The 16,922-nt window shown below is 42.7% G+C and overlaps 1 protein-coding gene and 1 long non-coding RNA gene across 2 annotated transcripts in view; one reads left to right on the top strand and one right to left on the bottom strand.

Annotated features, from left to right (window-relative positions):
- Positions 1-394: 394 nt before the first annotated feature.
- Positions 395-4,617, bottom strand: LOC143443939 (uncharacterized). Its single transcript, XR_013113392.1, has 3 exons — positions 4,540-4,617; positions 4,382-4,422; positions 395-533 (listed from the first exon to the last, which is right to left on the bottom strand). It is a non-coding gene; the product is annotated as an uncharacterized LOC143443939 (long non-coding RNA).
- Positions 4,618-4,728: 111 nt separating this feature from the next.
- Msh2 (mutS homolog 2) overlaps positions 4,729-16,922 on the top strand; it is a 58,842-nt gene continuing 46,648 nt past the window's right edge. The window contains exons 1-4 of the mRNA XM_034514292.2: positions 4,729-5,053; positions 9,849-10,003; positions 11,380-11,658; positions 13,787-13,933. Of these exons, the coding sequence (XP_034370183.1) occupies positions 4,843-5,053; positions 9,849-10,003; positions 11,380-11,658; positions 13,787-13,933 (792 nt within the window). The 5' untranslated portion in view covers positions 4,729-4,842. The remainder of the gene's footprint in view (positions 5,054-9,848; positions 10,004-11,379; positions 11,659-13,786; positions 13,934-16,922) is intronic.

Raw genomic sequence — 16,922 nt, 5'->3', positions numbered from 1 at the left:
GGTTAGCCTTGAACTCCTGCTCCACCTGCCCCCTCCTCCCAAGTGCTGGGGTTATTTCCTGTGTCACCATGCCCACCTGCCTTGGTGTGGATAAGCAACAGTTAGATAAGGATATTCCTGTTCAAGAATAAAAGGCACGTTCACTGTTCAACTGCGACTGTCATGTAGTGATTCCACAGCTTCATGGGGAAAAAGAACCCAGCTCGAGTTAAAACTGGTAACGATTTACAAAGGAGTTTATCAGCCATCAATACATACATATCACCAGCAAGAGAAAAAATGTTAAAACAACCTCTCAAAACAGACACATGGCTGTAATCCCAACACTTCAGAAAGGAGGCAACAGGGCAGGAGGTGAGGCCTGGCTATATATGGAGTCTGAGGCTAGCCTGGGCTGCTGTGAAGACTGGCCACTCTTCTTTGCCAAGGCTGACAGCCAGCTCATCTTCATCTTACGTCCATTAACTTCAGAAATGGTAATAAAAAGTCCCCGAACAGTAGCCATATGTGAAGTTAAAAACCTGCCAGACAAACTGGTAAATATTTGTTAGTCAATATTATTATGAATAAATGCATGAGTATTCACCCCAGCCCTTTTCAGATGTGTGGTAAAAGAGACATGTACTCAGACTCCTGAAACCAGAGTGGTAAACGCGATGCAGTGGAACCTCGTAAGAAGTGCACCTAGCTACAACTGGGGGAACTGAGCAGGCTTTCCTGCGAATGGATTTGGACTGAGGATTGAAAGATGACCAGACATTTCCAACAGAAAGGTCAAAAGAGGGCCATTCCAGAGCAAAAGGTCAAGTGTGTACAGAAGCCTCAGGTTGCAAGACAAACTAAGTTCATAGTCCCAGATCAGTGTCAGGGAAATAGGCAGGCATGTTCAAGCTTCAGGAAATGTTGGCTGGGGAGGGTAGTCTGCAGTTAGAGTATGTATATTTCTTCGTTTTCCAAGTATGTAGATATTAGCCTGTGTGCTAGTGGTGTCTAAATTTGGCTGTTGGAAATACCCTGGAAACTCCTTAAAGACACTGGGAAAGAGGCTGGAGAGATGGCTCAGCGGTTAAGAGCACCACTGCTCTTCCAGAGGACCTGAGTTCAATTCCCAGCAACTACATGGTGGCTCACAACCATCTGTAATGGGGTCTGGTGCCCTCTTCTGGTGTGTCTGAAGACAGCAATGGTGGTGTAGTCATATGCATAAAATAAATAAATCAAAGAAAAAAATGACACTGGGAAAGACCAGGTATGATGATAGTTCATGCCTCTAATTCCAGTTAATGATCATTCTCAGCTATGTACTGAATTTGAGGTCATCCAGAGCTAAACATAGTCTTGTATAAACAAAATAACAATAACAAAACCCCAAAACCTACAGAGTAATTTTTCTACAGAATGGGGTAGGGGGTGTCAAGCACAGTGGACCCTGACCTCCTTAAGGTCTTTATCCTATAGAATTTAAGCCATATATCAATACAAAACACAGCCCTCACTTCATAGGGACTAAGAGATGTTTATTTTGGTATTGAATACAGGCAACCATGGCCTAGAAACAGTTGGCATTTAGTCAAGGCTCCGCCCCACAGTTACCTGGCAACAGCCAGGTGTGCCTGACTCACTATAAAAGGGGCTGCTTGCTCCTGCTCCCCCTCTGTTCCTGTTCCCCTCCCCCTCTCCACATGCTCATGGCCAGCCTCTACTCCTCTATTCTCATTCTGTCTGTCTCTCTGTCTCTCTCTCTGCCTTTTTCAGTCTCTACTCCCTCAACTCCCCTCCCCATGCCCTGAATAAACTCTATACTATACTGTTGTGTGGCTGGTCCCTCAGGGGAAGGGGTATCTCAGCATGGGCCCGAAAAAGGCACTCCCTTCCCCCACACCTTACCAGACCTACACCAAACACATTCCTTCTCTCCTTATCTTTTTTATGAAATACAACAAACACACTCTAGGTTATTCCAAATACCATGTTCCAACATGATACCAGTTTCATGAAGTTGCTTTGTTATTTATTAAATTAACTATTTGTGTTTTGTGCGTATCTGTGCTCACATCCATAAGTACTTGAGTCCCATTGCATGGGGGTGTGAAGTCTGAGGATGACTTTCGGGAGTTGGTTCTCTGTACTTGTGGGTCTGTAACAGGCCTCCAGACCTTAGCACAACTTAACCTTTGCACAACTAACTCCATGATGGAAGTACCATTCAGTCTGTAAATTCAGCACATAGCATCACCTGACAAAACTAAAACAAAGGCCTGATTCATCAAAGTCCATAATTCTGGGAAAGGCTCTAAATGTACTAACATTGCCTTTTGGCTTAGATAGTCCCACTTCTGGCTAACTGTTCTTGTTAACTGAAGTATGACAACCCAGGATTTATTTTTATATGCTTAAAAGCTTACCCCAAGAAAAGTTCAGTGCCACACGGGGATCCTGAACACCCAGAGTAGTTACTGGTTAACTAACAAAGCTGCCCTATTAGCTTAAACCTGTGTACAAGTTGTCTTCTCTGATGAGTACCACACAATAGGTCCAGGCATGGAATTCAGGTCATCAGGCTTGGTACAAGTGCCTTTACCCAGAGCCATCTCAGTGGCCCTCAAGAAATTTTATAGTAACAGAACAAAGACAGTTTTAAATCAAGGCTGTACACACTAAGGGGTCTGTACAAAGACTTTACTTGATAATCAATCACAAGGCTGTTGTTAAGGTAAACAATAAGCAGTTCTTTAGGGACTAAAATTAGCTCAGGCTAATTTGGCTCAGGGCTTGCAGTATTTCAGCTCCACAATCACATCTTAATCAGTTAATTAGCCCTAATGAATATTTATAACCCTGTAGTTTTTCCTGTCAGTTTATACTTCTCCATCTGTGTGTATACCTACTTCTAAAACAGTGTGCTGTCTGTGGTCACTCACTAGCACGTAAGTAAAATGAGGTGCAGCCTCTCCCTCTTTCCCTCTTTATTGAAACAGGGTCTTACTACATAGAAATCTAAAACAGGAAGTTTATTTATTTAGAACTCCAAAGCAGGATATTTATTTATTTATTTATTTTGGATGTCGTCTCCTGTAGCCCAAACTGGCCTTCAACTGCATAGCCAAGGATAATATTGTATTGAGCTTCTCACCAGCCCCACCTTGAACTTTTGGTTCATCCGACCTCACCTCCTGAGAGCTGGGGTTTCAAGTGTGTGCCACCATACTCATTTCCAAATTAGATTTTTTATTTAAATTTAGAAAAAAATTATTGTGTGTGTTTGTTTTTTTTTTTGAGTGCAAGTGTCTGTATCTGACTTCCTCGACTCACACGGAGAATCTGGAGTTACCAGTTATGGTGAGCTGCGCGGGTGCTGGGGACTGAACTCAAGGTAAGCAACTGTGAAAACATTAGGAAGCTAAGAAACTACTGAGCCTTGCCAGGCAGTGGTGGCGCACGCCTTTAATCCCAGCACTTGGGAGGCAGAGGCAGGCAGATTTCTGAGTTCGAGGCCAGCCTGGTCTACAGAGTGAGTTCCAGGACAGCCAGGGCTACACAGAGAAACCCTGTCTCGAAATGTAAGAATAAATTGTAAAAATGAAATTTTAGGTCTCAACGTGAGAGTTTCTTAGGTTCAGAGTTTCAATTTACACTCAAGTGTTAGCTGCCCCTGGGGTGCATTCCAAGGGCTTGAATAAACATTTCAAAGGCACAAAAGACCCAAGATAGAGGCAATAAAACACCTGGGTAAACGGAAGTCACTTGAAAGGAATTCTCCCAGGAGCAAGATACAGATGTAAATTAGGATAACTGGGATGGGGGCTAGATGGAAACCAGGCTTGGGAACGGATGTTTGATATATCCAATCATATGTAACCGCGCCAAACTTTCCCGCTCTCCCCAACCCCTACCCATAAATATCCCAAGTTTCCTGGGCTTGGGGTCGGAATCTCTATCTCTTGCGTGAGATATATTCCGGCCCGAGGGCCCTCGTCATTAAACCTCCTCTGCAGTTGCATCAAGAAGGTTTCTCGTGTGTCCTTGGGTTCGTGCAGGTCCGGACTTGGGTGAGAGTCCCCTTTTGGGGTCTTACAGAAAAACCAAAAAAAAAAAAAAAAAAAAAAAAAAAAAAAAAAAAAATTGCCGAGCCATCTCCTCAGCCCCCAACGTGTCCTTCATTGTTTATTTTTTCCAGACAGGGTTTTTCTGTGTAGTCCTGACTATCCTGTAACTCGATTGGTAGACTAGGCTGGCCTCAAAGGCCTCCCGAGTGCTGGGATTAAGGGCATGCGCCACCACACTTGGCTTGCAAAGTGTCTTTTGGATGAATTGTCCACCGATGGGCGAAATGCGAAACTGAGTCAGTAGGAGACTGTGCACAACAAACCCGAAATCTTACCCAGGCAGTTTGCACGGCAAACGCACGTCCGGCACTCAAGGCTGGGTGGAGGGAAAAAGAGAGTTCTTTGTTTACAAGTTCTTTGGTACTTCACTCACGTTTCCGGTCATTTGATACACAAATACAGCTGACTCCGCCCACTCTTGCTACCCGCTCACCTGGCAACGGGCTGTGCGGACCTGAAGCGTAGCCTCGGGAGGGGTTGTGCGCCCGCGGTTGGCGTGAGGGCAAGCCGGACGCATGCGCAATAGCTAGAGTCGCGTTCGCGGGAAGCTGGGGCCTTGCTCGCTTATGATTGGCTATCGCGGTAGACTCACCCACCGGGGCGCAACTCTGTATGCTGATTGGACGAACTCATCGAGGCCGGACGCGGTTTCGGGGCGAGGTTGGGGAGGCGGGAAAGGACCCGGCTAGCGCGGGGTCGCGCTGTACTCTCTGGTGTTGTGTGGAGCGGTTCGGAAATGGCGGTGCAGCCTAAGGAGACGCTGCAGTTAGAGGGCGCGGCCGAGGTGGGCTTCGTGCGCTTCTTTGAGGGCATGCCGGAGAAGCCGAGCACGACTGTGCGCCTCTTCGATCGCGGCGACTTCTACACCACGCACGGCGAGGATGCGCTGCTGGCGGCCCGTGAGGTGTTCAAGACCCAAGGCGTGATCAAGTACATGGGGCCGGCAGGTGAGGGCAACCGCGACGGGCAGCGTTGCAGCGCCGGGGCCGGAAACCTGGGAGCATCCAGCAGCGGGGCAGTGGCGCTGCTCCCCCGGGCCCGAGAGGTGCCTCCTGGGGTCACGCGTTTAGCGTATTGTTTTGGTTCGCATCCGCTGTGTGCTGGGCTTGTCTAGGCTCAGTAGAGCTCGTGACAATACACCGCCAGTCCAGGCTGTCCTCGAACGCCCGATAGTCGAGCTTCAGCCTCCCAAAATGATAGAATTAAAGTCGTGTGTCACCCTGCATAGCTCTAAATCTGTAACAGCCCGCAGTCTATAGGAGTGAGGAATAGAGGGCACCCTCATTTACCAAAATAACGTGGTTTTCTGTTTTGGGGTTTTGTTTGTTTTAAACCGTCCTGCTTTTGAACTCGTGATGAAGGGCAGTGTTGTCAAGTGGTCAAGACCTGGGATCTGTCCTGCAGCTGAACTGCTCGGATTTCAGTTGCTGAGTGCGGTTGAGCTAGTTGGAAGGCTGTCCTCAGCATTCATTTTTCCTCTGATGCCTGGCTCTCACCACTCAGCATCATCTTTCCCTAAAAGGCTTCAGACCTCATTTGTGGCCCACGGAGATTTGAACCCCATAATCAACACCACCCTCCCCTTTGCTTTCTCCTTCAATTACAATGAACGCCCATTCTTGCATACTTTGGAGTTGAGGGTTCTAATTCTTATGCTGTTATATGCAAATGGGATGTTACAGACAAGAGATAGCTCCTATTTCTACCTGGCCTGTGCTGGACGGTAGTCTGCTACCTCTACATCCAGTTGTATTTGTTTTTGTTAGACAGCTATTCCTTATCTTGAGTTAGAGAGTGAGACAGACACACAAACACACACACACAAGAAATCTTGTGTCATTCATTATTACTCTCCCTCCCAGACTTCCCAGCCCTTGCCAGTAGTTTACATTCCTTCTTTAGATATTCTAGGATGTAACATGTAGATGATGTCATATTCGTTCTTTGTTTCAAGGCTTATCTGTGTTATCAGCATTTCATTGCTTTTGGTTGCTAAATAATTGTATGGATATCCCACATTAACTTAGCTCTTTGTTAGTGGAATTTGTGAGCTCACTAGGTTTGTCTACCAGCGTGTCTTAGAGCCTTCTACTGCCCCTGCCTTGGCTGCAGGCTTTCAGCTTTGCGCCCAGCTGAGCTTGTTACTTGAACCTACACTTCCGTTTGCATTTGTACCCATTTCTTCCCAACAGTGCAGTGAATAAATAGTAAGTTCTTTGCAGCTTTCTGGAAACCATCCCATGGGCTCAGTTAGGATTTTGTTGATTTTTCATAGTTCTCTGGAGCTCTCATCTGGTATCCCTTTACTGACATGTTACCTGCTTGATTGTGATCATGTAATGATCCATTATTCTAAGGCCCAGTGATGAGGGAAAGCCTCCTGCTTCAGCCTCCCAGGTTCAAATGCTGTACGTGTATCATCATATTACAGGATCTAACCCAATTCTTTTATGTCTGTCTACCTGGCACAATTGAATGCAAATAAGGGTTATACATCATTCTTGAGACTCTTGTACAAACGTGAGTATATTCTGTGGAGCACGGGTAAGTTTCAATTCTGCTCGTTTTGTTTCACAGCAGAAAAATCCTGTTTTCTTTTTATAGGTTGGTTCTTCAGGAATTTAGAGTATACACAGACAAGGCCCTCAGATGCTTGTCCTTAAGTGTGCACTGCCTCTCACTGTGTCACACAATCTCTGCCTTCTAGAGAAATGGCTTCTTCAGAGGATAACTGGCGAACTTTTTTTGAGATGTGGTCTCTATGGTGAAGCACAGGATGGCCTCTGGCTTCAGACCTGTTGCCTCAGCCTCCCTGGTGGGCACCACTTTGCCTGGGAAGTCTGTGTATCTCTGCTGTGCTAGGATTAGGGAAGGGGACTCTCCTCATTTACCTCTTCGCTCACATGTCTTAGACATCAACACATTTAACAATGAGTTCCTGTTAGTAAAAAGACCAGGAAACAATTCTCTGGGTTCTAGCTAGTGGCAGGTAGATACCACTGCTGTGTACTGTAGTTAGGTATAAGAACAGAGAAGCCAGGCATAGTGGCGAATAATCCCAGCACAGGGGCAGGCAGATACCCGGTCTACATACAAGGTCTGCCCGGTCTACATAGGGTTTAGGACAGCCAGAGCTATATAGAGAAACCCTGTTCCCCCCCTCCCCCAACCCTCCTCCCCAATCCCTTCTCCAAATTGAAAAACATTAGCTACAAAAAATGATGAGCTGCTTGTACATCTGAGGGCTTTGTCAAGTGAAGGGCCTTTAATGCAGCGCATCAGCAGCCCTGTCCTGACTGGATGCTTCTGGCACATGTTGTGGGTTGTTCAGCTGCTGTCCCAGAATTAATCCAGACATAATATTTTTGCCAAATAAGACTTTGCATTTTAGTTTCTAAATTGAGAGCTGACATATTTTTATTTATTTATTTTTTATTTTTTTGCTTTCAGACAGTGCCTTAGTGTGTAGCCTTGGCTGGCTTGGAACTTACCGTGACTCAGAGATCCACCTGCCTCTGTTTTCCCAGTGTTAGGGCATTCTCCCTCAGACTAGCGTCTTAGACATTTAGGTACTGGATTTTATTATATGTATGTGTTTTGTCTTCGTGTCTGTGCATCATGTGTATGCCTGGTGCCTGAGGAGCCAGAAGAGAGCATCAGATTTCTTGGAATTAGAGTTAAAAATAGTTGTAATAAGCCATGTGGGTGCTAGGAAAATCGAGTCTTTATTCCAGTGTGGTGATTTTATTTGTGTTGCATGTTGTCGTGTGTATGTGCATGTGTTTATGTGTGTATTGAAGATTTTATGTGTATGAATATCTTGTCTGCATGCTTGTCTGCACCGTGTGCATAAATCTAGAAGAAAGCATTGGATTCCCTGGAACTGAAATACTTACTTTCCACTAAGACAGGGTCTCATCCTTGGTACTTACATTTTGAAGATTAAATAATTCATTTATTGCTAGAAGCTATTCTGTTCTAATGTTAATAGCTTCCTGCTCCTGTCCACTAGATTTCAAAGTGCTTTTGTTCCCTTGTAACAACCTAATGTTTCCCCAGATTATTTTATGTTCTCCCAGAGGAGCAGAATTACTCCCAGTTGAGATACCGATGAGAAAGTTTGAAAATTTAAAAAAAAAAAAAAATGTATGTATCTGGCTGTTTTGTCTGCATGTATGTATATGTATTGTATGTGTGCTTGGTGCCCATAAAGGTCAGAAGAGATCCCCTAAGACCAGACCTACAGATGGTTGTGAGCTACCATGTTGGTGCTGGGAACTGAGCTTAGGACCTCTGCAAGTGCAGCCAGTGTTCTTAACCACTAAGTCATCCCTCCAGCCCCTGAAACCTTTTGTTTTATTACGGTGGTTTTTTGTGTGTGAAACAGTCTGGCTGTGTAGACTTGTGTAGATCCCAGGACCTGGCCAGGGATCTGGTCTAAACCACCTTGGCCTTTCACTCAGAGGTCTTGCCTATCTGTTCTTTGACTGCAAAGACACCCAGCTTCCTGAGAATTCTGTTGACTGTAGGAAAGTAGATTACACAAAACCAGAGGAGGGATGCAGTCTGGCAGTTTATTAAAATCGCACATGTGATCGAATTTGGTTTTAGAATCTTGTCATGTTGTGCGTTGGGAGCCTGGAGCCTTTACTGGGTTCTTTGTGAAGCATGACAGTGCTGAAGAGATTGACTAGATCACTAGACACATTTCCCAGTACACAGAAGCCAGTTCTGTGTGGTTGGAGCAAGCTCCACGGTGATATGGAACAGTGTGTGTGCAGTGTGAGTATATAAAGGGAAATGTAATGACTGAAACTCCAGCCTGTAACTGGTAAGCTGCCGGGTAGTTTGAATCTTGAGTTCTGTGATTGATTAGGTGTTGTTTTGTGTTATGTTGCTAAGAAGCCAACCCAGGATGTCCTCCTGCCTGCTAGGAAAGTACCTCAATGCTGAGCACAGCCCCAGCCCTGCAGTCTCATTCTCAGGAGCTCCAAAGGCCTTTGTAAATGTACTTACTTTGTTTTTGTGTTTTTTGAGACAGGATTTCTCTGTGTAGCACTGGCCATCCTGGAACTCAGTCTATAGACAAGGCTGGCCTTGAACTCAGAAATCGACTGCCTCTGCCTCCTGAGTGCTAGGATTAAAGCAGTGCACCACCACCACCGCCCAGCAAAGGAATTTGCTTTTGTTTTTTTGTTTTTGTTTTGTTTTGTTTTGTTTTTCCTGAGACTGGTTTTCTCTTTGTAACATTGCTGGCTGTCCTGGAAATCACAGAGAGATTCTCCTGCCTCTGCCTCCAGAGGGCCACCACACCCATCTCATAAATTAATTTATTTTTACTCATCTCTTTTGTGTGTTATGTGTATGAGTGAACACAATGCAATAGGTATGCAGGAATCAGGTTTTTCCTTCTACCCCAAGGGTCCCATTGATTGAACTTAGATTACCAAGCTTTAACTCATAGAGTTATTGATAACTCCATGCTTATTTGTTTTGAGACCATACCTTGCTGCCCTCAAACTCCTCCTGATGTGAAGTTATCTCCCTGCCTCAGACTTGCAGGTGGCTAGAGCTGTGGCTGTGTTCCATTGTGCATCCGAAGTGTTTCTTACCAGCGGTTTGTTGAAAGGTTGACTTGCTGAGGGGATACAAGGCTGGGCTAAAGTGTGAAGTGCTCAAACATGCATTACCTCAAATCCTCATCTTTAACACTTAATTTTGTTTATTTGTTGTTTATTTTAGGGACAAAGACACTGCAAAGTGTTGTGCTTAGCAAGATGAATTTCGAGTCTTTTGTGAAAGATCTTCTTCTGGTTCGTCAGTATCGAGTTGAGGTTTATAAGAATAAAGCTGGGAATAAGGCGTCTAAGGAGAATGATTGGTATTTGGCATTTAAGGTGATTATCCTCCTTTTGAATGTTTGTTGTAGAAAATTAAATTCAGTGCATGTTTTACTATGTTAACTAGGTTGTGATAGCAAAATGCTTTGAGAAATTTTGATATAGTGTTGGGTTTTTAAAAGCTACAGTTTAATCACAATTTAGAAATTCAATAGTCTTTATAAAATGTTTCTAAACACACTGAATCTTGTCTCTTACTGTTCCTAAAATAAAACATAACTGGATGATAACCTGGACATAAATATTATCATTAAAAAAAATTAGTTTTGCCAGGCAGTGGTGGTGCACACCCTTAATCCCAGCACTTGGGAGGCAGAGGCAGGTGGATTTCTGAGTTCCAGGCCAGCCTGGTCTACAGATGGTCTATAGCTTCCCAATTTGAGGGATTAAAGGAATCTTTGTATTTTTTTTTAGAACAGGCTCAGTCTGGTGTCATTGATCATCGTGCCTCTGCTTCTCCAGCGCTGCTGTGATTGCAGACATGCTCCGCCACACCTGCCTTTGCCTTTCTATGTCTGAAGTATTGCAGACAGGTTCTATTGTCCCTAATGTCTCACGTATAAGACATTGGAGACTGTGTGCACATTTCTTAGTCCACACCTTTAATGAGTGGTGTAGAGTCATACAAGCCTGGAGGGTGCTTTGGTTTTTGAGATGGCATCTTCCTGTGGCCCAGGCTGGCCTTGATTGAACTCTGTCATTCTGCCTCAGTCTCTCTTTTGCTGGGAATCTTGAAAATCAGTTTGGCAGAATAATTTCTCTGTATGTTCCTGGCTGTCTGGGAACTCATTTTGTGGACCAGGCTGGCCTCAAACTCAGATCACACGTACCATCACCACCCGGCGGCAGAATGGCTTTTAGATGTGTTTAAGTGTTACAGAAACAACCACAGCCAGGCATGGTGATGTATGCCTGTAATCCTAGCGCTCAGGAAGCTATAGTAGCACACTGTGATTATCCTCGTTTGGCTAAGCTTTAAGAGAAGCCTGTGTCTGTAGAAATTGGTATCAGCAAAAGGAAGAGAGGGTCTTTATAGCACATGTAATAATAATCGAAAATACACTGAGCAGCATGTTTTTGTAAGAAAATACAAAATTGGGGCTGGAGAGATGCTCAGCAGTTAAGAGCAGTGACTGCTCTTCCAGAGATCCTGAGTTCAATTCCCAGCAACCACATGGTGTCTCACAACCATCTGTAATGGAATCTGATGTCCTCATCTAGTGTGTCTGAAGACAGCTGCAGTGTACTCATATAAATAATAAAAAAAAAAAAATCTTTAAAAAATATACAAGATTGATCAAGTTTGGATAATTATTCACTTGCAAAATTTAAGTATGTTCAGTATTTCTTAAAACCTTTTTGTTTTTGCTTAGGCTTCTCCCGGCAATCTTTCTCAGTTTGAAGACATCCTGTTTGGTAACAATGACATGTCAGCTTCCATTGGCATTATGGGTATTAAAATGTCCATAGTTGATGGCCAAAGACAGATTGGAGTTGGGTATGTGGATTCCATACAGAGAAAGCTAGGATTGTGTGAGTTCCCTGATAATGATCAGTTCTCCAATCTCGAGGCTCTTCTGATTCAGATTGGACCAAAGGAATGTGTTTTACCAGGAGGAGAGACTGCTGGAGACATGGGGAAACTGAGGCAGGTAAGGGCGTTCAGTCTAGGAACATCCTTAACTAAAAATACCCCTTCCCCTGTATTTACTTGAACCCAGGACTTCTAGAATGCTAGGCAAGTGCTCTACTTACAGAGCTGTGGTTCTGGCTGATGATGCTTTTCCTTATGGGCGGTGGGGGGTGGGGGGGAGACAATCAGTTTTAATTTAATTAAAATAATGGTTTATTTTGAGGACAGTCTTGATTTTTAAGTTTGAAAGAAACTTGGCGTTCTTAAGTCATTATGACAAGTTTTGTGTAAGACTTGCTCTACGGGGGAGATAGCTCAGCTCTTCCAGAGGTCCTGAGTTCAATTCCCAGCAACCACATGGTGGCTCACAACCATCTGTAATGGGATCTGATGCCCTCTTCTGTCTGATGCCGTTTTCTGTCATGCAGGCATATTTGTATACACCTAAATAAATAAATCTTAAAAAGAACTTATTTTACTTTCAGTCTTTTCCCCTTTTCTGTCATTACTCCAAGAGAATAGTTATAGTAACTATTACTGTATTTGGCATGGTTTGTCAAATAAACATTAGTTACAGTATTTATTTTGTATTTTGTTAGGGATCTTGGCAGGAGTGTGCTAAGCAGGTACTGTATCGGTGAGCTGTATCAACCCAAACCTAGGATCTTTCTTTAAGTTTCTAGGTATTTTGAGTCATGGTCTTACTTGACAGCCCAGGTTGGCTTAGAACTCACAGCTGTCCTGCCTCAGCAGCCTGAGTTCTTGGATTACTTGAGTTCTACCACAGATGGCTCCTGTTTGCCTTTTTAAATTTAACCTTTGCCGGGCGGTGGTGGCACACGCCTTTAATCCTAGCACTTGGGAGGCAGAGGCAGGCGGATTTCTGAGTTCAAGGCCAGCCTGGTCTACAGAGTGAGTTCCAGGACAGCCAGGACTACACAGAGAAACCCTGTCTTGAAAAAAACCAAAAAAAAAAAAAACCCCAAAAAAAAAAAAAAAAAAGAATTTAACCTTTACCTAAGTTTTGTTTGTGTTGTGTGTATACGGTTTATTATTATTTAGATTTGCAGCCAAACCTGGCTTTGAACTTCAAAAAAAAAAAAACAAAAAAAAAACCTAGGTTTTGTACCCCCTCTTTCCCCCTCCCCCCCCACAGAGTCTCACTGTGGAGCTGTAGCTGTCTTTAAAACTCACTCTGTAGATCAGGATAATCTCAAACTCAGAAGGCTGCCTGCCTCCACTTCCCAAGTCTTGGGATTAAAGCTGTGCAATACACCACACGCAGCTAAAAAAAATTTGAGTGTTTTGCTTACGTGTGTGTGTGTGTGTGTGTATACCTCATGAATGTCTGGTGTCCATGGAAGTCAGAGGAAGGCATTAGATCTTTTGGAACTAAAGTTACAGATGGTTGGGAGCTACCAGGTGGGGACTGGAAGAGTAGCTAGTTCTCTTAACTGCTGAGCCATCTCCAACTGCAGCATATCCTTTGGGATGTTCTGTCTGCTAACTCACTGTGCAGTCCATGCTGGCCTGCCTCTAAGTGGCAGTCCTCTTGTTTCTTCCTCCCTAGGGCTAGGGTTACAGGGATGGACTTCTGTGCCCACCTGATAACACCCATGCAGTACTGGGCATTGATAAACTTTCCAGCATGCCAGGCACCTTCTCTAGCATGGAACTTATCCCTAGCTGCCTGTCCCCCAAAGGGTCTCAACATGGTATTCAAGCTGCTTCTAACTTCCTATTCTGTTTCAGGTTTTTAGCTGCTAGGATTAAAGGTGTATATCATCACAGCAAGCAAGAAAGTTTTTTGGAACTTTTATTTTGTCATAACTTTAAAGTTGAATTCAAAGTTCACAGATGCTTGTTTGTTTAAATGAATGGCAGGGTCTCACTATATATATAGCTCTGGCTAGCCTGGAGCTCCCTGTGAAGACCAGGCTGACCTTGAACTCAAAAATGTGAGACCCTCCTACCTCCGCCTCCTGAGTTCTTAGATTTAAAAGTTGTTCCTAAGGACTTGTATAGTGACAAAATTTGGTGCATAGTAATAGTCTTCTAGGCTGTCATCATTTTATGCTTTCTAATGTTAAACATTTCCTTTTCTCATTGATTTCCTCTAAGTAATTTGAAATCTTTTCTATAAACAGGTTATACAGAGAGGAGGGATTCTGATCACAGAGAGAAAGAAAGCCGACTTTTCCACTAAAGACATCTACCAGGATCTCAACCGGCTATTGAAAGGCAAAAAAGGAGAACAGATGAATAGTGCTGTCTTACCAGAGATGGAGAATCAGGTCCGTGGGTTACAAACGTGTGTTTAAATCACAACATGATGTTTTAATAGCTAATTCAGTCACTTTAAAAATGGCCCTTATTTATTGTGTGTGCGCCCGTGCTCATGTACATGCGTACACCACAGCGTGCATGTGGAAGTCAGGGAGCAACTTTCAGGAGAGGTTTTCTACTACCACCTTGGGACCCTGTGAACCCTGGGGTCACAGTCAGGCTTGGTGGGAGGGGCTTCTGCTCTGAACCTTCTCACTGGCCATACTTCTGTCATTTTGAAATCTGAACTCTGCGTCTGTGAGACTATTTTATGTACAACAAGTTTGTGGGGGAAAAAAATCAAGAAAATGACTATGACTAGAAAAACTTAAACATAACCTTATAGCCTTCCTTATATTTAAATATTTACTGTTGTTTTCATTTATGTATGTGTGGGGCTAGTATGTGGCCCTTGGTGGATAGAGTCTTGGGATTCCTTGAGCTGGAGTTATATATAGTTGGATGTAAGCTGCCTTATGTAGGTGCTTAGGTTCTCTGGAAGAGCAGCACAGGCAGGCTCTTCACTGCTGAATGGTTTCTCCACCCTGATAGTCATAGTTATGTAGACCATGTCCTATAGAGTCCTCATGTGGAAGGGGTTAATAGTCACAATGAACTTGATATGCAAGCCTATAATCCTAGCAGTTGGGAATTGGATCAGAAGCTCAAGATCATCCCTGTAAATATTGCAGATTGGAGGCTGGCCTGAGTGACTGAGACCATGATTCTACAAAGAGGAGAAAAAAAAATTGTCACATGAAAGAACTTGATTACTGTCACTTACGTAGGGGACATAAGCATAGTCTTGCCTGTCCCAGCTTTGCTGTGCACCAGTTCCAGGAATCTTTCATAGGTTACTTAACATATTTGAGAGAGAATTTAATGTTTTGTTAAATAAGTATAAGTATGCCTGTAAAGAAGGATTGTTATTGGAGGTTAGCAAGTAATAAAACTGAAATGTTTTAACTTTTTTTTAAAAAAGATTTATTTATTTATTTTATGTATATAAGTACACTGTAGCTGTCTTCAGACACACCAGAAGAGGGTATTCGATTTCATTACAAATGATTGTGAGTTACTGTGTGGGTGCTGGGAATTGAACTCAGGACCTCTGGAAGAGCAGTCAGTGCTTTTAACCACTGAGCCATCTCTCCAGCTCCTACTTTTTTTTTTTTTAAATGAGAACATAAAACAGTGTGGGCAGGAGATGGAGGCAGTCTCAGATATATATTGAGTTGGAGGACATCCTTGGCTAAATGAAAGTACCTCAAAAAGGCAAATAAAAACCCAGTAAGGTTGAATAAAAATTCCAGGGGTTAGAAAACTTACTTCCTGAAAATGTAAAGAAGCTGGTAGAGATTTATTTGTTTATTTATTTACTTTTTTTTTTTTTTTTTTTTTTTTGGTTTTTTTGAGACAGGGTTTTTCTGTGTAGTATTTTTATTTCTTGAGACAGGATTTTATTCTGTAACTATGCCTTGCCAGGAACCCACTGTGTAACCCAGGCTTAAATATACAGAGATTTACCTGCCTCCTGAGTGCTGGCATTAAAAGCATGTGTCCCTTGCTTTCTAGTTATAGTTAATAATTTCTTATAGCTAGATATGGTGGCTTATTTCTGTAGTACAAGTACTTACTTAGGATGCTGAGGCAGCAGATTTACTGATCAGAGCAAGGCTGGGGTACAGAGTGTGCCCCTGTTTCATAATCAGAACAAAGAATGTTGATGTCTGCTTCCTGGTGATGCAATGGGAGATGGTTTGGGCAATCTTACATGATAATTAGTTTGACATAGAATATAGTTACTACATAGGAAAAAAGTAGACCTATTAAAATGAACCAGTATGTTTCATTTGAAATAAGGTTTTATGTAGTCCAGGCTGGTCTTGAGTTGGTGGCATAGACTTTGAACTTTTGATCTTGCCTTCTTGAGTCTTGGGTTTATATAGGCTACCATATCTGGCTTGTCAAATAGATTTTATATATTACTATTTTGTGTGTGTAATTGCTGGCATGAGAGTAGAGGTCGGAAGACAACTGTCCTTTCACCATGTGTTCCGTTAATTAACTTAAGTCATCAGCCTTATGCTATAAGCAAGAACACTTCTTTACTGACTATAGGACAGTAAAACATCTTACTGGTTCTCAAGTATATTTTAAATCAGTGTTTATTGTTATTTGATGTCTTGAACTTCTTACTGTTTTAATTTTTATTTTATATTAATTATAAAATATAATTATATTAATTAACTAATGTAGAATATAGATTACATATTATTCAGGGTTTCTCTGTGTAGCTCTGGGTGTCCTAGAATTCACTTTGTAGACCAGGCTGGCTTCAAACTCAGAGATCCACTTTGAGACTTTTCTTACTGTCTTCATCTGCACCATGGCATGATCCTGGTTATGACTTCTGACAGTATAGGTTAGTTTGTCTTTTTTTGTTGTTGTTATTTATATAAATGAATTATAGGACTATTTTTCTGTACTTTTCCTATTTTGTTTTTGGAGACAGGTTTTCTACTTGTTCATGTATACTATTGAAATAAGTATGGTGTGGTTTAATAAATGAAAGTAAATACCAATGAGCAGTATTTTGGAAGGTATAAAGAAGCATTCTGGTGGTGGTGGTGGTGGCACACACCTTTAAGCCTAGTACTTGGGAGGCGTAGGTAGGCTGATCTCTGGAGTTGGAGGACAGCCTGGACTACAGAACATGTCTCAGGATAGCCAGGGTTACACAGAGAAACCCTTGTCTCCAAAATCAAAAAGAAAAAGAAAAAGGAAGTTGTTAAAAGACTTTAACAGGACTGAATACATGATCTTTATTTCTTCCAGACCAGAAATTTGGGGCTTAATTATCTAAAGATGAAGGATTAAGCTTTGCAATCTAAAAATAATTACTTATTAAAACTATATAGTAATCTATACAAAACAGATAAGGAGCCAAACATAACA

Source organism: Arvicanthis niloticus, chromosome 11, assembly GCF_011762505.2.
Source record: "Arvicanthis niloticus isolate mArvNil1 chromosome 11, mArvNil1.pat.X, whole genome shotgun sequence".
NCBI classification, from domain to species: domain Eukaryota; kingdom Metazoa; phylum Chordata; class Mammalia; order Rodentia; family Muridae; genus Arvicanthis; species Arvicanthis niloticus.
This window is presented reverse-complemented; position numbering and strand designations above follow the sequence as displayed.